Raw genomic sequence first — 26,814 nt, forward strand, 5'->3', positions numbered from 1 at the left:
CAACTCAGTTGAATGGGTGAACCTTTAAAGGCTTGAAATTTATCAATACTGGCTCCTGCGTTTTCCCCACCGTGTTGTTCTGTTTGCCTGCGTGCCCGAGGTAATCCCTCTCGCTGTTGACACCAGTCTGGAACCTGTATTTTGTACTGGTTCGCTGCCATCTGGCCAAGGGCAGCTGGAGCTTGTCTGGATCTGCTGGGCCAGGTACGTGGACTCAGCAGCCGGGCAGCTGAGCCAGGCCAGGCACAGAGCTCAGCGCTTTCCAAGTTTTCTGGGCCAGTGTTCAGCAAAAGAATACAGCTGATGCCTTAATTACCAAAAAAAAGAGGTGAAAACCGTTTGTAAGTATGTTTAAGCTGGGATCTTGGTTGTAACCACAGAAAAAATGAGAAGTATAGTGATGGAAAAGGGATTTTCATGTAAATAGCTTCATCAGGGTATGAGGGATAACTCTGTAGTGGTTTTGATTGTTGGGACACAACACCCACAGGGAGACCTCTTTGAGATCTGAGTTTAAGACAGAATCACACTGGTCCTGCTGTCTTTTAAATAGTTGTATAAGGTCTTGAAAGACAGAAAAAGAAGTGGCGTGGCATGCATCGCACGGAGGAAACATCGAACGTGAAGTTGGATGCTTGCCTCGTGGGTGTCAAATAAAATCACAGTCAAGACTTGGTGTGTGGTTCTGTTTTCTTTGCAAACTGTTAAAAAATTTGCCTTGAACTTGACTGATTTGGAAGGCAAAAGGTATTACAATTTTTTTTGTAATTAGCCTGACTTAACTCTTCTGTGCACATTTTGTGAGGGGTCAGAAGGGATTCTCCTTGCAGGGAGGCAGCCTTATTTCACATTCTATATATTTGCCAAATGTTGATGCTGATATTATTCAACACCGTTCTGGATGATGCGTAAAATAAATGCTACAGGAAGAGAATTGGAGAAAATTTCATTTACTGGTATTGTCTGTCTTACAGTCAAATCAGATAAGGAAATTTAGAGACAAACTGAACTCCTGTCAAGCTTTTATTCTTATGCTTTTTCATCAAGTGATTAATATGTTAGAATTTCCCATCTCCATGAGGTTGCAGGAATGAACTTTCATTTTAGAAAGTTTTAAAAAATATTTCATAGTTCATGGTTGGGAAGTTCTTTACAAGGTTTCGTAGCTCATGGAAGAACTTCTACAAATACCAGCCCCGAGAAAGGATCATTTTCATCAGAAATACCAGTTGTTATTGCTGTATTGCTCAGACCAGGGTGGGCGGCAGACTGAAACACTGGGCACTGGCAGTAGAGGCAGGATGCCGTCCCTGAGAAATCCCTACTTTTTTTACAGCTGTCTGCATTCCGATTCCCTTTTGCCATATGGAGAATATAGATGATTTTTTTTTTTCATGCGGTCTGTAGAGAGGGGAGAATTTTGCTTATCTCTCTAAGCTGTCAAGATAGCATTATTTGAAGGTAAATCATTTTTTCTTAGTTAACAAAATTCTCTGTGGCCCCTATTTTGCCTTTGGCAAATCTAGCATGATAGAGCAGGGTATGAAGAGCGGCCAGATGCCATCTCCTGACGGCACCTTCAGGCCCTGGTGATGGACGGAGCCTCCACTGAACCTTCCGAAGCTGCAGGATCCCGCTTCCTCGGGACTCTCCGATCAGATGAACAGCCGTGACACGTGTCCGAGATCACTGCTGGGAAACTCCCTGTCAGGCCTCAAAATAGAAATTCTGCTGGTGGCCACTGCCAGCATGATAGTCACCCTTCACAACACTTCACATCTTCCTAGTCTAGTGTTGATATCCTTAGGTGGTTGATTTAGGCTCTAGTCTGGGACTGTGGCTGCCGGTGAAGTGCTTTACTTTTTTAGTTTAATAACAGCGACCTAAGACTCAGTGGAAATGGTGTTACCTGTGTGCAATGGGATGGCATCCCTAGCTGCTTCATGAGCAGCTGCCCTACTTGAGCTGAGCTTCATCTGGAGGCAGCTGTAGATGATACCGTCTGGATAGTCAGAACCCACGTTTTTGAGTTTTCAGTCTCAAAAACTGAGGTTTTGAGTTTTGTTTACACATTCAAACCTGCACACAGTTTTGCGGGCCAGTATTCATGGGGGGAGCAGTGGGAAGGGACCCTTACATCCCTTTCATCTGAGCCGTGTTCCTTTTTCTCACTTCCTTTTATATCTTGGCTTCCTTGAAACAGCTTTTCCTTTGAGGTCAGCTACTGTGACTTTCTGTAGTGGCTGATTTTCTTTTGTTTATTTGGGGTTTGATGCTGGGGAGAGGAGGGTGGTCCTAACTGGAAACTGTGTCTATTTCTAGCATTGGTGCCTGTTAGTCCCTGGTCTATTTTTTTTCAACCTTTGCATCTTGTAGAATTTAAACTCTTCTGGTGAGTATTGAGCCCTGCGCTACTTCTTGTGGTAGATTTTTATCATCTCGTAATACTTTCCCTGTTGTCTCCGGGAGAGGACGTTTGACCAGTGACCTCTATAAAAGCTACCAGCACGTATGAGCTGAGTGTAATCCCAAGGCTGCGCTTCAAAACGCCAAACAATTTACAGAATCTTTCAAGCTTTTTTCCCCTACAAAATCATTAGACAGTAGATGAGAAAGTTTTCTGTCGTGTGCTGCTCGCACCTTGCAGTGACAGGAATGGCATGTTTGAACTTGAAAACATCAGCCTGTGTTTTAGTGTGTTTCCTTGAAGTCAAGAAGTGTGAAAAACAGCACTTGAGATTTCTAGAGATTCCCAGAGGATGACAGTCTTTATTTCAGAGGTAGCTGATGCTATAGATGCCAGTTGTCATTACGGGCACCTTCATTTCTGCCTAAAGAATCTGGCTGTCACCTGACTCTTTTTCTCCATTTTCTGCCACGTGCTTTGTTCTGAAGTAATTTTGGAAAACTTGGACACCAGAAGTCTTGGTTTTTTTCCCACTTCCTTAAATCCAGTCTTTAAAAGATATTCAGAAGTATAAGGCAGAAAATGGAAGTTCTCTACAAAATCCTCTTATGACGTTATTTTATTCTAACAATAAAACAAACTGCTTGGAGGAACTGCAGGGAGGAGATCATATTGCAAGAGTAATTTCAGCTTCTTTTTTCCCTTGAGTTCAGTGAGATGGAGGTGCTGCTGTTATGCCTCCTGCAGTGGCTTCTTTCTGAGTACTCCACGTATATCGTGTTTGCCCCCTTAATCCCATCTCCTTTAACCACTCAGGTGGAGACTTGACCTTGGATGGAACCGTGGAATTTCTCAAACTACACAATTGAAATCAGAGGTTCCTCATCTTTACTTCCACCCTTTTCCTTGAATTATGGCCTCACCTTTAAAGATGCTTTCCACTAGTTCTGCCAGCACCGTTTCTAAAGTCAGAATCACAGAATTTCATATTTCCATGGCAGGCTCATCCGTACCAAGTTTTCCATTTTGGCAAGGTGTGAACTGCCAAAAAATGGAAATATTTTTAAAGTATATGATGAGATATCTAAGAAAATAGAGATTTCCAGATATTCCCCCCCTCTTCCCCTCCTCCCCCCAGTCATACTATAGTCCTGGAGAGCTGGAGTTTATTATAGCTATTGTTATACAAAAAGCTACACTGAAACTTCCTGGTTTACTGTAGGACCCCTGCCGAGTTGCAAAATATATATTTCTTTAATTTTTAAATTATTATTATTTTAGGAAGAAGAAACAGGCCTTTTAGAATATCAGGTCAATCTTTGAAGTTTTAAGATTAACCTTTTAGCCTCTTAAAAGATACGAAGTCTCACAGACTTGTGTACAGAGGTGCAGCACTTGGTGGCATTTCTCCATTCTTCCGCGGTGAACACTTGGTCGAACATCCTGAAAAGGAGAAGGATAAGGAGAAACCCTAGTCTAAAAAAATATGTATTTTCTGTGTAAGGCAGTGTGACAACAGTTCAGATGGTTTGTTACTTCACTGCCTGCTTTGTCTTTTTCCTGATTCTTGTATTGCTTAAGTTAATTGCTGTTGTGTTTGGATTTAATGAATGAACTTTGGCTCATTTTATGTGAAGTACAGTCCTCGTTTGACCTGCGAGCATTGAGAACAATGATAATAGGACTAATACTTGTCTAAAGATCTACAAAATATGTTTGGGGATATATTGGTGTGTATAAGGAAAACCGAATAGGTCCTTTCTGTTGTAACTCTGTTTTATTAGGTTGAAAATAACCTCTTTATTTTTCCTTTGAGAAACATTCCCCTTGGTGTTATCAGAAAAAGTACAGAATTATAAAAACCTCCTTCCTGCTTGTGGAAACATCAAAGCTGGGCCTTTTTAGTATATATTTGTAGTCTGTTCTTAGATATATTTGTGAGTCTAGAAAGTATATATGAGATCACTGTGAAGCAAACAGAATAACATATACAGACAAGTACTTGAGAAAGATACCTGTACAGTAACTGAAGTTTTTTCAAGATACTATTTATGCTACATTTTCTGTCCATTTTTGTTCCTCCAGAACAGTGTGTTACAATTCAGATCCTTTAGTGAATGGGCCGTTCTGTCTCTTAAGTAACTCACCATGTCCAGTCCCTGTGGTGCTTCAGGCCGTTCTCTTCAACTAGTTTATTCTAAGAAATTACTCCTTTCCTTGTAAGTTTGTGGATCTCAGTGCTCAGAATGAGTTCAAATTAATCTCAAACTTAGTGCAATTTAAGTAACTTTTTTACCAGAAGTATAGGTAACCACCAGACTGAACTTCACCCTTTCATTCTTTTATATAGTAAGGTTTTGAAGGAACCACAAAAGAAATAAAAAGCTCTCTTCTGTCACATGAGTATTCCTACGTATAAATCCTTACCAATACTGTCACTAGTGTATGTGATAGAACCAAGTTCAAGTGCAGAGTAATGGACTTGTCTGGGTAGGTTGTGCAGCCATGAAATACACAGGTTATTTATTCTTCCCGGACTTCAGTGTTGCCATTTGCATCTCAGAAACAGATTAGATGGAAACAAAAGTCTGTAGTTCTGTCTGGTGCTGGAAGACATGCAGAAATAAGTTTAAAATGACATTTCTAGTTCCCTTCTAGTCAAGGCTGTGTTAGGTGCGCATTGGGAGCACACAGCAGAGCAATCTGCATGCATAGACTGGCTTTCAGAAGACTTGTAGTTGGTTTTTTTGGTTTTTGTTTTTCCATGCTGCTGGTTTAGATCTCAGCACCATCAAATTAATTTGCGTAGCCTTTCCACCGGTTTTCATGACTTTAGCTTAAAAGTTTTGCTAGATTTCCGAAACCAGCACAGAGTCCCAGATTCATCTTCCCTTTGACTGGAAGACTTTGTTTCTTCTTGTGGTGTCACCAACGAAATATGCTGCAAAAGTGGCATTTGGGGCCGGGAGTAGGACACGGGGTGGGGGGAGGATGGAACTGTTTTCAAGTCTTCTCAGGAAATGAGGGACATGATCATGATCACGTTTCAGACTTTTTATTTAAAATGTCATGAAACTATTCTTCCATTACAGACCAATAGTGTGGTGTTGCTCAGTTTCAGGTTTAGTAAATAAAGCTGGATGGTAAACTCCCAGGAATTTATATCTCTCTTTTTTCCTTCTGGGTGTAATGTACTGGTATCTGTAATAGAGAATTAATATTTTATCCAGAATCTTTTCCCGGTAATCTCTTTCTAAATTAGGGCTATGTTAGTGTAGTCCTTTTTATTAGCTACGCATAGATTTCACTGTTTGCCTTTTTTTTTTTTGTTAAAAAACCTGGCTAGAATTTTTTTTTTCAGGAATTCATGCAATCTTTCTGCTTGAAAAATTGGTAGCCAGTCCAAATTCCTGCTAAGGTGAGGTTTTCCAGACTGCACATGTACATTCTAATAAAATTGCTTTCTGTACTGCTAACAATTACAGTGTATCCTGTATTAACAGCGGTTCAGAAGTTCACTAGCAAATGTTGGTTTTCTTTTTTTACTGCAGCTGTTGGGGATGAACACAAATGTATAGCGATACAGCAGCACACTAACTGCAATATGATAACAGCCTATATTAAATATGATCTGTCTTAACATGCCAAAACTAAACCCTATCATAGACTTGAATATTCTTTGCCTTTTTAATGTGTTTTCCTTTTTTATACTTCAAGTTCAGCCTGTAGCATACTCCTGGCGCTTTGCTCATGGCTTCCTTCAACAGCAGCACTTTGCCTTCTGAGATTCAGGAATAGATTTCCAGAAGACCTGACAATTTTACATGGAAAAAACCTTGTCAGCGCTCAAAACGGTTATAGGAGTTCTGTTACAGACATACTGTGCCTAAACTGGGGCCCGAATAAATTTGCTTTTGCTGTAAATTCCAGCTGCCCTTCTCATCTAAGAACCCGATTGCCACGGAGCGGGTGGCAGAGCTGGTTATGAGCAGATGTTCCTCTGTGCGTCGGGCTCAGGATTGCCTGCTTCGTGTGGTTCCCCTTCTCTTCTTCCCTTCCCTGTATCACATTCCCGCTTTTCTACTTCTGAAGATGAATCCAAGATTGTCCTGATATGTCCACCTGTCAGTTTAGTCTGGCGAGACCTATTGCAAATGTCCACTCTGGCTGTTTGCAGAGGAGGTGTTATGGTTAGATGGTGCCGTCAGATCTGAAGGCACTAACCCAACAGCGGGGTTGCTGGGCAGTTGCGAAGGTTGAACTGCTTCAGAGCATTAACACATAAGAAAACCTGTCTGTAGAGAAGTCATGTATAAGGAGAATGTTTGTGCAAAGTTAATTTTACTGTAGTTTCAGCATTTCATCAAATTCAGCTTGTCTATGGTCCTTCAAAGCCAGGCTTGGCAGCAGAAGGAAAGGAATGGCACGTATGAGATAAATCCAGGACTTCTGCTTTATTGCACTGACAGAACCAAATTGTTCAATCTGTTGCCTCATCTGTTTCTTGCCATAGCTGGGAGTTGTAAAGGTCAGGCCATCGCAGCACAAAGAATATAATAGTTAACATGCTGCATCTCGCAGTGTCACCAGCTGGCTAGTGCCTTTCTCCCGTGGAACAGCCAGGCTCTTTCCCAAAAAGCGTAAGCAGAATTCTCTGCCTATTTTGGGAATGCGTCAAAGTCAAAAGTTTCTGAAGGTGGCGACGTGGGATGCCCGGTATGGTCAGCGCTGCGCTTGGCTCTGATGTCCTGTGTTTCAAGAAGGATGCAGCAATTTTCAGTTTGAAATAATTCTCATCACCCTGAGAGGTGCCACTTTTTTGTTCCCTGTACAGTCGGGTCTGTTCACTGTGAAAAATTCCCTTATTGTCAGTTGTGTGTGTTTGAGGAGGTGTTATGTGATGGACCCCCAGGCGCTGTTGGGTAGAGTGCCTGGGTGACAAAGATTTCATCCCACAAAAGGAGTCGGGGCTCGAGCCGCTCTGCTTGTGATACCCTCATGTAGAATGAGAAGCACGCGTATGGCTAGAAAGCGATAGCTAGTGTATCAAAATTATTGTGAATAAAGGAGGTGATACAAATAAGGAAGTATGAAACTGCTATGGAAACCCTTTTCTGTTTAAATCTGATCTTCAGCATGACGGACCTGTCTCTTTTGAAACTATCAGATGGTTGGACAGGCAGAGTAAACGCGCTTTGTCGTCCTTCTGACCCTTCCTTAATTTTGAAGAGAGTCCTCTGACTCTAGCTCTTCCATCTCCCTCTCTGCTTTTCCATGTTTTTAATACATGTTAAATGATGAAGCTTGCATGAAGATTAACGATGTACTCTTAGAAGTATTTGACAAGACAAAAACAGAAATAAAAGCCTTCCTACCAGTGTTTTTGTTAGTGTGTTTGCATCCTTAACAACCTTTGCTTTTGCAGAAACCAGGTTGATGCCTTATATTACCTTAAAATTACAAAGTTAGGTCCACTTTATTGCATTAAAACTATGAGGTTACCTCCACTTTGAGGTGCTCAGTCTGTTAATACTTGCTGGGTTTTGCTGCAGTACATTGTCAGTAGGCATTACATTTGTAATTTAAAAGACAAAATTAAATTTAAAGGTTCAGAGACTTTTATTTTTAAGAATATTGGGATGACAAAAAAACTATCACGTGGTTTCAGGGTAGGTCAGCAAGTCTGTTCTGGTTCAGCAGCATGTTTAATAGAGACTGGATCTGTGGGACCACCCAGCACAAAACCAGCGCCCTCCTTAGAGCTGAGGTGTTGGTGTCACACCTGGTGGTCTCCATTCCAGTTGCTCCCTTGGCAAATCAGAATGACATAAAATAGACTATTTTAACATAGTGCGTTTTGTACTTCAGTGCTTTGTGTTAAAAAGCTGCATCGCAGATGAAAGCTAGGAGAAAATATGGTTTAAAACTGAATTGGTTGAGTGTAGGTTTCTAAGATGTACTGTCTGCTTTTTTGGCACATGTAACAAGAGACAAAAATGCCTTTTGGTAAATTCTACTAGCTAATGTTGACTAATATTATAACTGAATCTTTATTGTTCAGTATTGTAGGTTTTCTCTGCTGTTGCTATTCAGGGAAAAGTATTGCCTTAGCTTGTTTTTTTTTATTATTTCTTCAAATCTTGATAAGTTATCCAAGTCATTGTTTGACTTAACAGGAGATATTTGTTTTATTTTTCAACACTTACTTGGAATGCTTAATGAACTTTAAAGGTTTTCTTTCTTCATTAAAAAAAGAGGGGAGAGAACGCCTTGTTGCAAGTGGTGTACGATATTTTAGTACCTCCTGGCTTTGACTGTTCATATGTCTCATCCTTCAGAATGCCATTTAATTGTGGTTTACTTTTCATTCCTAAAAGGTGCCATACTTGGCAGATCAGAAACACAAGAGTGTATCTACTACAACGCTAATTGGGAAAAAGATAAAACAAATCGCAGTGGTATTGAACCTTGTTATGGTGATAAAGATAAAAGACGACACTGTTTTGCTACTTGGAAGAATATTTCTGGATCAATTGAAATTGTGAAGCAAGGTTGCTGGCTGGATGACATCAATTGTTACGACAGGTGAGTGAGTTTTCCTACAAATTTTCTAGTTTTAAATTATCTTGCCTGGCCGTAATTTATACCACCTCTCCTCTGCAAACAGTACTTGGTACAAATGATAATACACTAGTATGTGAGTAGTTATCTTGGTTTTAGATGCGCACACGCATACACACATGCTTGTTATCGGCTCACCCTTATTTAGGGACCTGACTTCATATAAGTACTTTATCTTGTTTCCAGAATAGCGTATTTTATCTCTTCTTTCTTACTATATATTAGAAAAAAAAGTGGTTTATTTATTCTTTTTAGGCCAGTAATAATAGATTTTTAAATGATTTGTTATTGCCAAAGAATGCAAATATGGTTATTGAAACCAGAATGCAAAATTGTATAGATCGCTTTTCTAAAGTCTCTGGAGTGGGAAAGTCAGCACATTGCTTCTGCTTTTTACTTAAATGTTGAAGAATTTTGCGGATTTATTAAAAAACTCACCTCAGTGGCAGCTCTAAGAGATGTCGAATATTCTAAAATTCCAGTCATTTTTTTCTAACAGATGGTCTAGCAAGTACCTGTGAGCAGTAACAGCAGGAGCTGGGGCTTGGTAGATATTGGCTGAATAAAGGTCATGACTCTCTTAAGAAATGGTATTCTCGTTCTTTGAAGCATGGTACTAAGTTTTATCTGACCAAAACTTATATTGTTTGGAAATGGAGAGAATTTAGATAATAAATGCATCATAGATCTTCATTAAAATTTATTTAGAAAGTATTTTTAACAATATTTCAGAAAATTTTCCTCTTGTTTCTTAAATACTGACCGAATAGAAAAGTCATTACAGCCATTTCTACCAAGTGAAGTTTCCACACACACTAAGATGTTTTCTCCTTTAATGACAGTTTAAAGCCAAGTCGAACAGTGATTCTGATTTATGTTTCTCAGAGAAGCAGCAAAGCATCTGCATGCCTGCTTGCACAGCATGATTGAAATCAGCTATGCTGGAAGGCGAAGAACAAATCTAAAGAAATCTTATTTGTTGCTCTTAGTATCTAGTAACCGTAAGTCACTCAGGGTGGGAAAATATATATATATTTTTTAATCCGTTCTTAGTTGTAGCTTTGCAGAAGAAGTGGGGGTATTTACAGTTTCTGAACTAAATTTATTTCTGCCAAATGTTAAATTTCTAGAATGGAAATAGATTTTTTTTTTTTTTTCCAATTTGGAAATAGAACTAGGCTCTGTAGCATTGTTATGCTACTAGTTCCCCATGCATCTTTGAAAAGTCTAAAAAAATGGTATTAAATTCTCCCTTGAGCAAAGAAAAGACATGGGAAGAAGAAATAAAATGCAGGAAAGATGGTCAGGAAATAGTTGAAAAGTGAGTATAAATTTCTTTGGCTCTAAGACCTCATTAACTGTAACTTCCTGTAAGAATGCGTACTGCCGTATTTGTCTAAAATGTCCATTAAACAAAATCTTATCTCTGGGAGTAAAGACTGTTTTACTGAACAGGGAGTTACAGCTCTATGAACTCCAAACAGCAGCTGATTAAGAATATCAGAGAATAAATGTTTTGTGGAAGTTACAGTACAGTGTAATTGTAGTAGCTGGTTCTATAAAATAACCTGATTTTTGAAGGTGAACCCAAAACTTTTTTGACAATCTTCAGCTGTTTTTGAAATCCTCAGCTGTAATATTTCTGCAGGATTTTCAAATTTTTCTCTTTCTGCTCTCAGGTTGTTTCCTGCCTGACTCCTGGTTTCCTTTCCTGACTTGAATAGTTTCAGGTTATTTGTTAATAGAACTTCTTTTCCGCAGTTAATTCACTGAGCAAAATAAGCCCTGTCCATGAGCATAAAGTGAGCAGGAGAAATTGCAGAAACCTTTATCTTTTTTCTAAAGCTCAACTAAAATTTAAACGTTCTCCTTCCCACTTACCTGCAACCCTGTCCTGTGAGTTTATGGCTAAACACGAGCTGTTTGATCCTTTGTCCTCTTTAAATCTAGATGGTGAACTGTTCTTCAGTACTTTTGTCAGCTTTTGAAATGCATCCTGTTGGTGGCTTTCTTTAACTTTGTCTAAAAATAGCAAAAATGTGCTGTTTCACTTGTAATATTAATATAAAATAATGAACAACATTTCAATTTGTTTCTTCAGATTTAACTCTTATTTGGGTAGTGTGTTATCCTGGATGATATAATGAAGTGCACTTTAAATTTAAAATGTGATCATATGTTTTCTCTTGAACAACAAAAAAACCCCACCCTGACTGAAGATAATTAAGTATTGTATTTTTATCTTTTATAGGAATGATTGCATAGAGAAGAAAGACAGCCCTGAAGTGTTTTTCTGTTGTTGTGAAGGCAACATGTGTAATGAACGTTTTTTCTATTTTCCGGAAATGGAGGTCACGCAACGTAAGTTAGTCTGTCACAGTTACGAAAGAACTGCTTAGCGGAGTTCAGAAGTATTGAATGTTGTGCATGTTCAGGAGATAAGACTTTTCAAAATGTTGTGGGCACTTTTTCCTGCCAGAGGGTTCTGATTCTCAGGTGATAGAGCTCTGTGTGCGTTCACATAAAGAGCCCAGAAAATTGCCAGTTCATTTCTTCAATCGTGAAAGGTCTCTATACTAGAAGTAATTGGAATTGATAAAAGGTACTTCAGCTCTTTTCCAAGGGTGAGAAGGAAGGATAATCTGAAATAACAGGCTGTTTTAAGATACAGAACTTACCTTAATTGTATAGTTAAGCGTCTGTAAGTGTCTATAAATCACTGGGCTAAAAGCCATATCATCCTTACATCAATGTACCAGCCTATGGATGCTGCTCTTCTTGAAACGATGCTCTCACTGTTTCTTTAAACTAATTGGACCTTTGAGTTTCTCTGTAAATCGACACAGTAACCTTTAGAAAGGGAGACAGAATTTCCTCCCAGGTTACAAAGAAAATCAGATAGCCAGACTTAACAAATAATTGTTTTAAAAAACAGTAACTAAAAGATGATTTGATTATTTTTGCATCTCTTCTTCCAGTCAAGAATCTAATCTTTGTTGGAAAACTAAATAATGTTAATAACTGAACTGAAAACAGCAAATGTCTTGTGTACCACATAGCCAGAGGAAGTTGTTTATGAAATGAAATAACATTTTCTATGAGATGAAAATAGACTTTGTTGACCCAAGAGATATTCTTGTCATTTTTGTCAGTGATACTGCTCAGGCAATAATTGACATTTTTTGCACTCTCATGAAACCTCTTTTGCCCCAGGAGTCTGTGGCTGCTCCGGGGCCTTTCAGGGGGTCCTGGGGAAGCGTCTCCAGCCAGAGAACTGCTGCTGTCAGCAAATCAACACCGCATAGACACATTGGCTAATTAGTTCTGACCTGTTTTACTAATTAACGACATGCTATTGTGTGCGTTCCAAAGGCTAAACCTCTGTATTGATTCTTTTTTCATTCATTAGGTGATGGCATTCTTGCCATTTTTTAAAAATATGAACACCTCTTACACACTGTAGATAGGCAGAGCTCAGAAGCAGAAAAAAAGATGTGCTGATAAATCTGGGGATCTGAGTTATTTCTGCGCTTTCCAAAATGCTGCATTTTTAAATATGTGTCTGTCGATATTGGAGTACACTATTTAACCAGGTGTTGTTAGCCTATTGTGCCGATTGCAAGGATTTTTAGAAAATAGGGATTTGAAACATTTCAAGCACTGGATGGTTTTTGTCTCTTAGAAGCTGTGCCCTTTTTTTATTTTCCAGCAACTTCCAATCCCGTTACACCGAAGCCACCTCTGTTCAATACCTTGCTTTATTCGTTGGTGCCTATAATGGGAATTGCAGTGATCGTGCTCTTTTCGTTTTGGATGTACAGACATCACAAGCTGGCGTATCCTCCGGTACTCGTTCCAACCCAAGTAAGTCACTGCTTTATGATTTTTGGTTTTTTGAATGGTAAAACCATTTTCTGAAGAGGAGAGAAAGGGGTGTCACGGCTGAAGTTTTCTGTTACTTTCCTGATTTAGAGATGCTAATGCTTGCTAGCTGCAAAAACAGAAAATTAAGCTTTACTTAAGTAGCCTTTTCTCCTTTAACTAAACTAAAGATAAAACTTGCGGTGACCAAGCCACAGTATTGCTGTGGGAAGCTTGTACTCCCCCTGTAGTTAACAGGACTTTTTGTCTGTAAGTTGTGTGCAGCTGCGCTCAGGTTCTTGTGCTTTATGTAAAGTGGAGCTTAAAACAAAAACGAAGGAGACCTGCTGATTCATAATGGCAATTTACAGTGAATAGAAAATAGGAACTAGTAGAAGCTTAGCTATTCTTAAAAAAGCACAGAACTGGGTTACAGGGATCATTTAAAGGGAATGTAAAGAAAATCTTCAGTTGGAGCATCATTCCAGGGCTTAGCTCAGCGCGTGGCCTCACTTTGATTTGTCATCTTCTTCCTTATTTATTTATTTGTGTTTTGTCTTCAAATGTTTCAGTTTTAGAAGTGTTTGTGTTTGACTTAAAAAATATTATGAGATTGTGGTCTCTAAATTTGAAAATTTGAAATGTGAACTAGCCATGTTACATGAAAACAAACCTTTTTTGGCTGCGTGTGCACAGTTCCTGCTGTTGTCAGGCTCCAGCTGGATTCTGGAGGTGTAATTAGAATTAATAATAGAATACTTCTTCCTTTAGTGAAGTCTGGTAGGAATTGAACTTAAGCTTCCTAGCTCAGTGCAGCAACCATTCAGAATATATTACTTCTCATACAATGATGATACCATGATGCTATTTGTGATTACGTAAAATTAAAACACTTGTTATGTTTGGTAGGATTGCATTGAAAAAGGATTTCCCTGTATTTGCTCTGTTCTGCCAGCGTCTGTGATATTTTTGTTTAAGATTGTTCCAGGAAGCAGGATTGCCTTTGATAAATAAAATTGTTTTGGTTTCAGTTTCATAGTAATAGATAAGAAAAATTTGGGGGGAGGCAGTGGGCATATGTTCTTGCCAAATGAAAAGAACATAATTTAGAGGAAAAAAGTATGTTTGCTGTCCTTGCGGAAAGTATTGCAGATCCTCCAACTTCACGCAATCTGTTAGCATAATTATTTCATCCATCTCAGTTTTTATGGATTTGGGACTTCACATCAACCTAGTAGTCTTTACTGTAAGATCAAATTCATAACTGCTGATTGTGTGAACGATTTCAGCATGTAATTTCCTTTCTAGGCTTTATCCATTATTTTTTAAATTTCTTTAAGTGCTAGAAAACCAAGCAAATGTTAAATACATGTGAGAGATCAAGAACTCGAGTTTTTATAGTCTTCCTCCTTTTTGTTGCAGTTCTTTTCCTGCATGATTTGTGGTTGGTACAGGAGTGGACACGTCATAAGTTTTTAATAAATAGGGTAATAACCTGTTTTGTTAATGCTCAGATTGTATCTGCTGGGATAAGTGTATGTTGGTGCTTGAGTTAGTTATGGTGTAATAACATTTTCTTATCTTGTGGTGCATAGGCATTAAGGTTTGATGTGGGAAGTCAGGAACAGCTACTTCTGCCTGAAAAACTAAATGAAATTATTATGGAAATAGAATGTATAAATATTCTCCCATATGCAGCAGAGCAGTATTTCCCACTTTAAACTTGATTAGAGCTGATTTGAACAGGAGGCAGAGGAAGCAGGAAGAGAGGGAAAAGTATTAGTAATTTTATAACCATGAAACAAACATTTAAATATTTATGCAATTAAAATATTAAATATTAATATTATACTTAATAATTAGGGCATGAGTAGAGTTTGTAGGCAAATGGATTCTTTTCTAAATCTTTCTGTAGCAAATGGTGGCACGGATAGATCAGATGTATAGCAGATACTCACTAGAAAACAGGGATTTCTGTGTGAGATAAAGATAAAGGTTATCTCCTTTTATTTGCTTTATTCCCGGAAGGCATAGGGAGCATTTAGTTTCAGTACGCCCTGGTACTAATCTTTCTTCCAGTAGAAATTAAAGGATAGATGAGGAATAAACAAAAGAGAAAAATGTGGAAACACTGAAGAATGGGACGTTTTGGAAGAATGAGAAGACGGGAGAAGTAAATAAAAAAAAAAAATCAGAGGACAAAAGGGAAAGAAACTATTTGGAATATTAAAAAAAAAAAAGCTAGAGGAAATTTTTGAACCTGTAGTGAAATATAAAGGACAAGTATCTGAACCGATGCAAACCACTTCATGTTCTTTTGAGCGTAAAATGGTTTGATGGTACATGCACGGATCAGGCAGTTCCTGCACCACCCAAGCTCGGTTTGCAGCCGCGTGGATTCGCTTAACTTCATATTCTCCTTGAATGTACAGATAGTTATTATAAAGTGTCATGTAGTAGCATTAGGTGGTATGTTCAGTTTTAAGACTGGAAAGCAGTAGATGTTTTTGTTTGCTCCTTACACGTTTCATTCTTCTTCCTACTAATATTCCTGGTAGGAATGTGAACGCGGAGGACAAGGAGATGATATTTTATGCTCATTTATTTTTTACATCTCTTGAGCTTGGGCCAGAGTTGTCAGTCAGAGCTAATTACAACCGTGGTGTTAGCACCCTGCCATCTGATAGATAGGACCATAACCTGTTTTACGGCAGAACTGACACAAGTAACACTTGTGTTTTTTATCGGTTCAAAGAACTGTGGCTCCCCCACGTTTGACATCTGAACTGTGCAAAAAGAGATTAACCTCTTGTACTTTTTGTTGGGTGCCCAAATTATGAATATCTCACTGGATCACAGAGTTGCTTTTTTTGTTTTGTGGTGTTTTTAAAATAAGAGTCATATGTTGAGAGGGTTGGAAAAAAGCTTCAGACGTTCACATAATGTCACTTTTCTTCATAACCTATTTTTGCGCTTTCTTCAAAAACGTTTGAAATTACTTGGGTCGAAGACTCTTCATGTTTTTAATCACTAAGCACAAGAAAGCCCTGATCTAGGCCGGTTTGCTGTTACCAGAAATTTAAATATTTGGAATGATCCTACTTAAGCTGCTGCTGCCTGTTGGAGTGTTGGTTTGTTTCTAGGAACTACCAGTTTGTTCTTCTCGAAGAGAGGAGGGTGACGTAGTTGAAACAACTACATCTTCTGCTTTTAACATCCTGTATGTCCCTTTAAGCTTTTCACCCAGTATTCCCTGTATGAAGCACAATAATCTTTTATGTGCTTTGGTTTTTATTTTTTTTTTTTTATCACATATGAGTGATCCTCACTGGTCGTTATATATATGGGGACCATCCCTTGTCTTTGATCAAAGTCGTGTGCTGTGTGAACCAAGAATTAAGAATAATCGAAGCACATATATTAAATAGAACCAGATACTGATCATTGTATCTCTCTGATCTCAAAAGTTTTTTGAGCATCACAAAATACTCTGTGATTTTGGTGGATGGCAAAACTGTGACAGTCTTTCTTCAGTGGCTCTTTTCCTGAAGGCGCCCAAATCTGAATAGATCTTTGTAGCTATATCATGGTTTTGTTATTTCATTTTCAGCTGTAAGAAATCAGAGTTGAAAACAGTATCACGTAACATGAAGTGAATAACGCTGGAGGAAAATCTGTAGCAGTGGCAAATGCCAGACATATTCTGAGCTACTGACTGCAGGTCTGATTGCATGTGTAGCCATGGAAAACCAAATTCTGGGTTGGAAACCAGTAAGAAAAGAACGTGTAACTAAACTAACACTGCTTTTTGCTGCGGTTTTTGACCTCGGACATCTGGTCAGGGCCACCAGACCTGTGCCGAGGATTTCAGTGAGGGGATGGGTGTAACTTGAATGGTTTGATTTCGAAACGTAGTTAGTAATGGGAAAATTCTTATGGTTGGCTTTAGAAAAGAGTTTCATTTATTGTTTTTATTCTCTAAATTAAATTTCAGCACATTAAATAATCTGCCTGGTGCACTTAAAGTTTCTGGGATAATCTTTATCTCTTTGCCACACTAGGAAAATTACAGTTGGCTGCTGAAGAAGAAAAAAGAAATCAAGTGTTCAGGTTTTCTCCGTTTTCCATCTTCCAGCCACGTATTTTATTCTTGTTGTCGTTACAGACATTTTAATAGAAACATCATAACAATTGAAAAATGAAGAATCAGAAAGAGAGAAGTGTTTTTACAAGGACTTATTCCAAATCTAGGGAGATTAATAGCTACTTGAAAAATATACAGGGGAAATGCCAGGTGCTTTTATGAAATAGGACAAGAGACTGATAAACGGAGAGAAGTTGGAGCTCAGGAACAGGAAGGATTAAAAAAAATAGATAAAGACTGAGTTAGAGCTTGTTGCTTGCTAGGAAGGAGTTAAGGTTGGGTACATATCAGTGGTTAATGAATGATGAACATCTAATGAGTGGCAATGTTGGTATTAAAAAGGAACAGCTAGGGGATCTCAGGATTTGGACCGCTCGATGTGTGCATGATTTTGCATTCTCTAATACTGCAGTCCATGTCTTCAGGACTAAGAAGAATTTTTCTATGATTGATTCCAATCAATAGCTGGAATGACGCAGGAGGAAGATCTGGTGCTGTCCTTTGTGGTACTGTGAGGCTCAACCGCGATATGGTTGTTTAAAGGGAAGAAACCCCACAAATATAGGGATGCTGTGAGAATGCAGTAGGAGAGCTATTCTAGATAAGGAGTCTTTAAATGTTTAGAATTTGTGGGCTATTACAATACAAGTTGTTCCTTAAAATCTTTAACAGAGGGAAGAATTTGTATGACAAGTAATTGAAAACAAGTACATAAAGTGCTGCATCCTTTTTCAGTGCTCAGTATACAACCAGACGTCCAAAACTTTGGTTCTAAATCTTGATAGTTTTTTAAGTACTTTCTGGAATTCTCAGTTTGCTTTCAGAATGAGCTATCTCCATTTAAATAAGCCATAAATGAGCTGTGTTTTTTTTAAATCTTCAAGAGGAGAGAAAATACAAATCCAGACTTACGGTGTCTTATCCTGAATGGCAGCCTAAAGGCAACTTTATAGTTAAAGTACAATTAAAAATTTTTAAAGGTTTCAAATGGATTTCTGTAGTGAACTTCAAGTTGCTTTGTGCTTTTGCATTGATTCAAATAGGACATTGTCTTATAAGCTGCATACTTGCAATACTGTACCTTATTCCTGGCTTATTAAAACATTGGTTTAGTTTTAGGAGTGGGTTTGAGAGGCTGGTGCAAGATGATGTGGATCCATCTGTTAAGGCTGGATATCAGCAGCACTTTGTGTTGTCTTCTCAGAAATGCTGACTTGCCATATATGCATTTAACAGCTGACAAGACACTGAAGGCTTTTGCAGCTATATATTTATTTATCTTGAATTTCTCTCTTTCTTCCATTCATCGTAAACAGTAATAGTCAATATAATCCACGTTATCAAGACCACATATAGATTATAGTCTTAGTGCTTTATGCGCAGATGTCGTCTTTAGGGTACTAGTTAGGAACAAATGCAGGAATCAGTGCAATAAACTTGTAATCAAATAATTTGAGTTTGTTTTGAACACCACGTTTATAAAGATTTTGTGACATGTTTGAGATTCAGAATATGGTTGTGGATAGCCCAGATTTGGGAAAAGACCACATTGCTTGGGTTTTTTGGTCTGATTGGTTACAAATATCACAATCATTTCCCGAATCTCTGTTAAAACCTGTAGAAGTAGTTTTCAGGCAGTATGGGTAGGAAGTTAGTGTGTATATATACATTTGTGTAGATGATAGCTATTTTTGGGGGGAGGGGGAGTTCATAGCTCCAAATTTTTATTTCTGAGTTGTATTAATTCCTGAAAATAAGAAAGCACATATTTCCATTTCTGTAATTGCCTGATACTGCTTAAACAGGGGACTTTTGCATTTCTAATGAAAAGTCTGAGGTGGTGCTCTGGGAGTCTGAAGGGAAGGACAATGATTTTAAAATCAGAAGGTCTATGATGTGCATAAATCCCTTTTAAAATGTTCACGCCTGTGTAATTTATTAGCGTTGAGGGAAGCTGATCCCCTTAGGAGAGCAGGGTGAGGCAGGGGAGAGGACTCTTCTTTCTCAGAGTTTCATGTTTGCAGTTTCTCATTATGGTAAGAGCAAAAAGGTTGGATTCATGATCTTTTTCCAAATTTCTGAGAAATTTACATAATGCTCAGGAACTGAAGAATTTTAATAGCAAATAGGCCTGAAAAAATGACTAATAAATTGTTTACAGCCACTGGAAAGATGTTTGATTAAGCAATGCCTTTTAATTTTTTTAATTGTTATTGTCCTGTGACTACTTGAGTTAGTAGAAATATGAGTACAGAGATAATTTCTTTTACTCCGTTCAGTAGCCATTCCCTATCAGATTGAGTAATGCTTTTGTTTTGGGGTGCTGGGAGGAGGAGCTTCTTTCATTCACCGTGCTCGTTGTTTGTGGAGTTTATGCTGCAAAATCCGATTTGTAGTTTTTCTAAGTATACGTGGAACAGCTGCCATTCTACAGGAACCAGCAGCCAAAAGAGATTTGAAGGTGAAGATGATCAGCTGCTCTGAAAACCTGTTTTAAGGGTTTGGTTTAAGGGTTAAACCCGGTTAATGGTTTGGAGCGACGGCAAGAGGAGGAGCAGGAGCGATCCTGTTGGGCTCCAGCGTTCTTTAGCGCTCTGTCACTGACAGCAAATTCTACTACGGTATTTATAAATCAGAGTCCCAGCTAATCTAGCCTTGAAGAAATACTGCAGCCCTTCTATTATTAATTATTCAGATAATGCTAAGTGCGTGCTAGACAGTTCTCAAGCGCAGAGAAAAGCCTCTTGTTGGCCCCGGCGCTCTGTAGCATCCTGAGAATGTTAAAGACAAAGGGTGAAGAAAAGGGTGATGGCTGTTACGTGGCAGCTGGATACTCCAAGTGCTTGGATTTCATGCTCTTGCAACATGTATCTGATTATATTATAAAAGAGAAAGAAAATAGCTGAGGGAAAATTACAGGAGAAGGAAGGAAGGTGTCTCGGAGCTTCTGTGCTTGGGTGGCAATGTGGTTCTTCAATAAAAAAGAGATAGAAGTAGCACAAACAAGCTCGTGTCATTAAAATGTGCTTCAAGTTTCAGTAACGGTTCTGTGGGACTTGGGTGTTTAGAATGGATTTCATTGCACAGCCCGTAAACTCACGTGACGTGTTTGAAAGAATCTTTAATATTGTCATCTCCCTTCATATATACAGGCTGTAGTGCTTTCAGGCTCACTTGTTCCAGTTACACCTCTAGCACACCAGATTTATTGGTTAAGTTTAGTAATATAGACCTAATATATAATGACCTATTTGTTTATAAGGTTTAGTTACAATGTAGCTGTTAAAAAGTGTTGGTTTCCCCCAGCTAGTACCGATTGCGGTGTTTTAAGAAATCCGGCGCTGCCCTCTACTGTGCACTTGTCAGCATAACAAGAAATAAATTCGCATAACTTGTGTTTGGATGTTTAATGCCCTGCATGTGTTTACATACTGTTTTGTAGCAATGTGACTGTTAATATACCTATAATGGACAATTCTGGTTTTAACAAGATCAATTAAGCTATTAAGCAATTTAATAAGATGAATTCAGCTAATGGTCAGTATAATAATCTTTATTTTTGCCCATTTTTCTTTGCTAAAATATCAATGATGGACTTCTTTATTTTAAATGATCTGTTATTAGTATAAGAAAGTATTGCTATCCTCATAAGTATTTTTGTTGTTAATTCACAAGCAATTTATTTTGTCTCTTATGAGCTGTTTTTTCATCCCATTCTTGGTATAAATAGTAATTTCTTTTGCCTGTGTTTTTTCCCCTCTCTACAAGCACGCCTTTCATATAATGATTGAGGTAAGATGCATTGATGTTTGTTCATGGTTATGGAACTTTCTGTGGACATGTAAGAAGTTGTTTTGGTATGAATTTTGTCACTACTTTCAACAAGAAATTTGTAAGCATGCCTGGCTTAAAAATACAGATTTAGTCTGCTGTTTGTAGTTTTCTTAAAACTTCCTCTAATTTCTCAGGCTATCCGGTTAAATATCTGCAGGGATTGATGATAAGGTGTGCCAGGTGTGGTCAGCTTGTGGTTCTTCATCTCCAGACAAGCTCATGTGAGCGGTGGGAAGGGCTCCGGTTCTGAGCAATGTGATGGGGTTTGTGTGATTCAGGAGCTCGGAGAAATAAAATACCTGAGGGAAAATATGTTCTTTCACTGTTATGTCTCTACTTCGACTTTTTTACTGGCCAGAAGTTATTTTTACTTGTATTAAATTACTGATAGTTCATGTGAAATTACAAGTAACTGAAAACTTTTAATTGAGAAACTTGGTCATTGTTGCCCAGCTTTTAAATTGAACGTTGAAAAAGTCAGGGTTTGAGTCGTAATACGAATGCTCAGTTTGCATTATCTCTACAGCTGAAATCTCTTGTAAATGTAATTTAGAAGATAATAGAATGGCGCTATTTAAATATTGTCCTGAATATCTTGCATCTATAACGACAGATCAGAGTTCCTTTTATTTGTACTACAGTTTTGCTTCAAATGCCATAATTTCAGTTAGGGAAGAAGCTGAAGTATCCTGCCTACAAGTAACTACTTGGTTTATATTATTTTGGGGAATATGTTTGCAGTGCATGATAAAATAGAAGATTTTGTGGGGTCAAAAAGAGAAAAGTTGTCACCATTTAAAATAAACACATTTTGATAAAAATCAGAGTCAAATTTAGAATAATGACAAAATTTAAGGGTTCTGACTCCTTTTACTGTATTTGGATCTTAACTTTGCAGGTTTTCTGGTTGAAAGTAGACTAGTCCCATGCTGGAAAGGGAGGAAACAACCAAAATACTCGTCAGACTAATTGAGAACTTGTCAACCGTATTCACGATATAAGCTGTAGAATAAATCTAGCCAAGGGGAAATATCGCACCGTTTAACAAGGAAAACTTGCATGTGCTCTGGAAGTTTGAGAACTTGTTTGTGTTTTGGAGTCAGGAAAGAAATGTGTCTGTAATTGGTCCTGTTTTCCCCCTTGGCTGTACATGGTGAATGACCCGATCCTGTTGCCATACGAGAGACACGACTGGAGAGCAGCTCAGGAGCTGATGGCTCTTGGGGCTGCTCTTTAAACCATCTCTTCAGTTGGTCATATTTGTACTGGATTTATAGTTTCACGTTTGTTTAAGCTTCTCTCTGATGAGAACCATTCTTGGGGACACTTAGAGAAACCTATTTCTGGAAGAGACCATTCTTTAATCATTATTTTTCCCCCTATTCTTGTCCTGGTTTGACTCGAATGCGCTACCTGACTGGAACCCCAGCTATAAAAACTAGAACCAAAAAAGCCCTGTTTGAGACCTGAAGACCTTACAGCATGCAACATAACTAGATATCCGTAATTTTGAGCATATTGCCTCGATTTACTGTGTGGTCAAACAAGAACCAGAGTCAGTCCAAGGGAAGGGAAGGGGAAAGCTCAGGAACAGGAAATTATTTATTTTTTGACAGCTGTGGCAAGCTCTTAGACTAATATATCTACATTACATCTTTACATGATGTCATCATCTTTGGCGCCACAGAGATGATTTTAAAAAGCCTTACAAAAGTAATTATGCCTGTGACAGGTTAGACGTTTTTGCTTAGAAGTAGAGCAAATTGAAAATATCATCAAGGAATGTTTCTGTATAAAAAGAGTGCCTATAGTTTTGGAGTAAATGTCTGTTAATTTTAACAAAATTGTTTAGGAAAACAAACAAACAAAAGGAAAGCTATTCTTTTTAGGGACGTTAACAGAAGGCAATTATACTTTGCATTTTAAATCCGGACTTGTTTTGATTTGTGCGTGTGGGTGTGGAAGTTTTGACTTCACAGAAATGTTTCAACACGAAAGGGAAATGTGAAGGGAACCACAGGAGATTGGTCCATGAGGCAGTGGCAAAATGTTTTGAAATGCCAGGATTTTCTAGGAAATACAAAATTTGGGTGTATGAAAACTATCGTGGTCTCATGTGAAAGTAAGAAGCCCCACTTTTCACTGGCCACTTCTTACTGAGGAGTTACTTTTTCATCAAATCTTTGAGAAGTAGTGATCACTTGTTTGATGGTCGAGCTAAAAATTCACGTAGTGTGCTTCAGAATACCACCAGATTTTTTTGGTAAAGAGTATGAAAAGGAAAGGGAGTTGTTCCAGGCACTAAAGCAAAGTGAGATTTGGGGTAACTCCCCACATATTGTTCTTTTAATTTAGACAAGTCACGAGGTTCAAAGCTTTAAAAAGTTGTCTGATTGCCTGATGTTAAATGCCCAGATGCTGCACAGCACTCGGGATTCTTAAAAATAGCAGGGGCTTGTTACAAATTATAGTAGGCTTTTGGGAGTAAATTTGGGGTCTTTTTTCTAGTTTCACTTGTAACCGTAACTGTTACAGATTGAGGACAATTATTTCCCTGATGCCCCAAATATTCATAGAGGGCTTTGGCATTGAATGAAAGGCAGCACGGGAGGGAAACCTTAACTCTTAAACCTCATTTTCTGTATTGTTGTTTGTCTGGTTTAAACCCAGCAATTTTGATGTCACAACTTTAAGCTGTCGTATTTGCGAAAGGATTTCAGACTTTTTTTCGAAGATAATATTGTAGCGTGTGTCTGATCTGAATTTCAAGCATTACATTTTCTTTACAGTTGATTTGTGGGATTAGATTACAGTTTCTTTAAATTGCTATAAATCTGTCTCTCTATGAAGCTCGTTGTTTTTGAAGGATGTATTTGTTGCTTAGTAAGAAAAAAGATAATAGTTATTTATTCCTGCGCTGAAAGTACTCAGAACTTGTATTGGCTACAGAAGCGCTTGTCTCCATTCACACAGTAGTAAAGTATACTTAAACCCCGAGTTGTTCAGAAAACATCTTTAGCACACACATGACTTTTACGTTGCCCACGGAAGTGCTCAAATACTTAACTATTAAGTGCTCTCATTTTGGAGAAGCAACTACTCCAGTGTTTTTTATTCTTACTCGTTAAAACAGCTGTCACAAGGGGAAAAATATAGAGGCCTAGTGTACGTTTTGGAGATGGTTTTGAACAGTAGACTTCAGGGGGGTTTGTGTTGTATTCTGCAGTGTCGATGTAATTTAAAAGCGATACCTGGCTTTCAATTTGTATGGTTTTTTTCTTTCGTCTGCAGTATTGAGACTTGTGGCCCAATGTGTGGTCTCCACAGACCACCACTGCCCCTAAAAGCAGCCGGTCACCCTCTTCCCGTCTCTGGACGTAGCCCTCCTGGCGTTTGCACTTCTCTGCACAAATTTGGCCTGAGGAATGAGCCGTGGTTTCTACTAATTTTGGGGGGTGTGGGAGGCAGGTGGTGACAGTATTGCTGATTCTGCTCAGTGAGCGCTACACACCAGAACTGGACTTGTTTTCCTGCAGAAAACAGGAGTCAGACAGACGAGATGATGTTTCTCTGGTTCTGCGCGTAGGGTAATGTTCTGTGATGTAAATGTAAATGGCTCTGATGCATTTGTAGGAAAGATGCTTATATAGGTACAAGGTAAATCTAACGCGGTAGATTGGAGAGAAAAGGATGGCCCAGAAAGATGCACATCTTTGGCAATGAAGTTGAAGACCTACTTGTTATATTCAGATGACATGTATGATAAAGAATGTGTAAGAGATGTATAAAATACAAAATACAGGATATTCAGTAAGCTGTCACATTTTCTTTGCTAGCAGGAGAAATAGTTGAAATCTGTAGTAAGATCAGTGGTCACACGGAGAGCTGTATAGAAGCTCTACCTCAATTGCAATTGTATTTTCCACTTTGTGCAGTCGTATTTGAAAAGGAATTGTTGGGCCAGACCCTCAGCGAAGCGTAAACGCTGTAAGATATGACAAGATAATCTCTTACATTGAATTCCCGTTCAGTTTCTGGGGTGTAGCCAAGCGCTCAGGTTTCCGTAGCGCGTTACCAACCTCCGTTAGCACGAGTCGGGAGCGGTCGAGGGACCCGGTAGCTGATGTGTCGGAGATGGTGGTGGCTGGTTTCCCCCGCCAAACATCTGCACCGGGCGTGTGGTTCAGTGGTTTCTGAAGGAAAAAAATGTGAGTTACATACTGGAAGACCTTGTAGTGGCATGGGTGGCCCCTGTGTTGTGGGATGCAGTCAAGGGAAGATGGACTTTGTGTCACCAGGGGTTAAACATGTCACATGGATGTCAGTCATCAACAGTAAAACCCTTAAATGTATCAAAGGCATTCAATTTAATTCTATCTCTTAAAAAGAAAAAGTAACAAGTAAAGCTTGATTGTCTTTATTCCTTAATTTCTGCTGTGCTTGTACACCTGGTTAGACAGATTTATACTGTAACCGTTTTGCTGTTGCTTGCACATCAATTCCGAGCATGTTTTACAGTCTCGTTTTCCTTCCCTGTGGAGAAGGGTTGGTGTTTGGATTCTGGTTGGTTTGGGGGAATTTGTTGCAAGGGGAGTTGGGTACATAATACAAGTCTCTTCCAGTTCACAAGCCTTTATTTCTAGTGCTTTCGTCATATAATAGCAAAAGTAACTAATGGTTTTAACCTGATTTCAGGATCCTGGACCACCACCCCCCTCACCGCTGATGGGTTTGAAGCCGCTGCAGTTACTGGAGATCAAGGCCAGGGGAAGATTTGGCTGCGTATGGAAAGCTCAGCTACTGAATGAGTATGTTGCGGTCAAAATATTCCCTATTCAGGTAAGCAGAGGTTCTTGGTGTCGCTGGTAATATCGTCATGCTAAACCAGCTTTTCTAGACGCAATAAGAGGCTTTTATTTTAGAGAATTTTCAATAGATACTGGAAATCTAGATGGAAGTGTCTTGAGCGGAAAAACATGCAGGTAGAGTTTTATTGAACTGAAGTATTTTAATGCAGCAAACATACTATTGAAACAAACTGTGTGAAATTTATATCCGTTTCTAGTCATAAAAATAAGTATTTAGCATGAATAGTTTAAAGCAACTGTCTCACATCTCTTCATCAGTTGAGAATAATTTGTTAATATTTTTCGAATTAAATTGTACTTAGAAAGAATGTCCTGACATTCAAACCTATAATGTGACTGTTCCAATTAAATATGCCTCAATAAAGCGAAATGATATGCAGTCCCCAGCAAGTACCCTCTGAAAGCCATGTTTTAGAATATATTGTGCTCGTAATTTTAAGATCCAGTCTAGTTAAAAAATACAAAGCGATCAAACACAATGATATTAGGATAGATTTTACATTAATGAAAAACACCCACTGGTACTTGAGGTAAAGAAAAGTGCTTGTGTTTTCTGATGATTAACCAGGTGTTGGCTTGCCGAATAAATACATCTGCAGGTTCTTATTCTTCTAGGAGAAATGGCATTTATTTAATGCTGGTTTCAGCCATCAACACAACATAAATTAAATCTGAGACTTTGTCCATTATTTTAATGAAGGAAAACCTATTTATAATTCTTAATGGGGTTCTTGTAGATTAATTAAAAAATTAAAATGGCACCATGTTCTTAAAGCAGTTGTAATGATTTGTTTTATATAGACCCCAATCCTAATCTCCAGCTTTCTGTGTTTCTGTGGTTCATATCTGTGATAGTTGAGGATCTTTTCAATAGTTGATGATTGTTTACAACAATTTTCAGACTATTTTCCACTACATGTGAATATTTAAGATATGTGAAGAAAGACAGGGTTTTTTTCCCTTTTTCAGTGTATGTTAGGTCTAGTTTGTAGCACAAATATTGTTATTAGTCTAAACACTTGTAATTTTTAAATAGGCAGCCTCATAATGTTAATAGCATACACTGTGCTTTCTTTCCT

General features: G+C 38.4%; 1 protein-coding gene across 1 annotated transcript in view; it reads left to right on the forward strand.

Moving 5' to 3' along the window:
* The window catches only part of ACVR2A (activin A receptor type 2A), a 64,507-nt gene that overhangs the window by 27,172 nt on the left and 10,521 nt on the right, over positions 1 to 26,814 (forward strand). Inside the window, exons 2-5 of the mRNA XM_065637941.1 lie at positions 8,785 to 8,992; positions 11,280 to 11,389; positions 12,738 to 12,892; positions 25,563 to 25,706. Coding sequence (XP_065494013.1) covers positions 8,785 to 8,992; positions 11,280 to 11,389; positions 12,738 to 12,892; positions 25,563 to 25,706 — 617 coding nt within the window. The remainder of the gene's footprint in view (positions 1 to 8,784; positions 8,993 to 11,279; positions 11,390 to 12,737; positions 12,893 to 25,562; positions 25,707 to 26,814) is intronic.

Source organism: Caloenas nicobarica, chromosome 6, assembly GCF_036013445.1.
Source record: "Caloenas nicobarica isolate bCalNic1 chromosome 6, bCalNic1.hap1, whole genome shotgun sequence".
Classification (NCBI taxonomy): domain Eukaryota; kingdom Metazoa; phylum Chordata; class Aves; order Columbiformes; family Columbidae; genus Caloenas; species Caloenas nicobarica.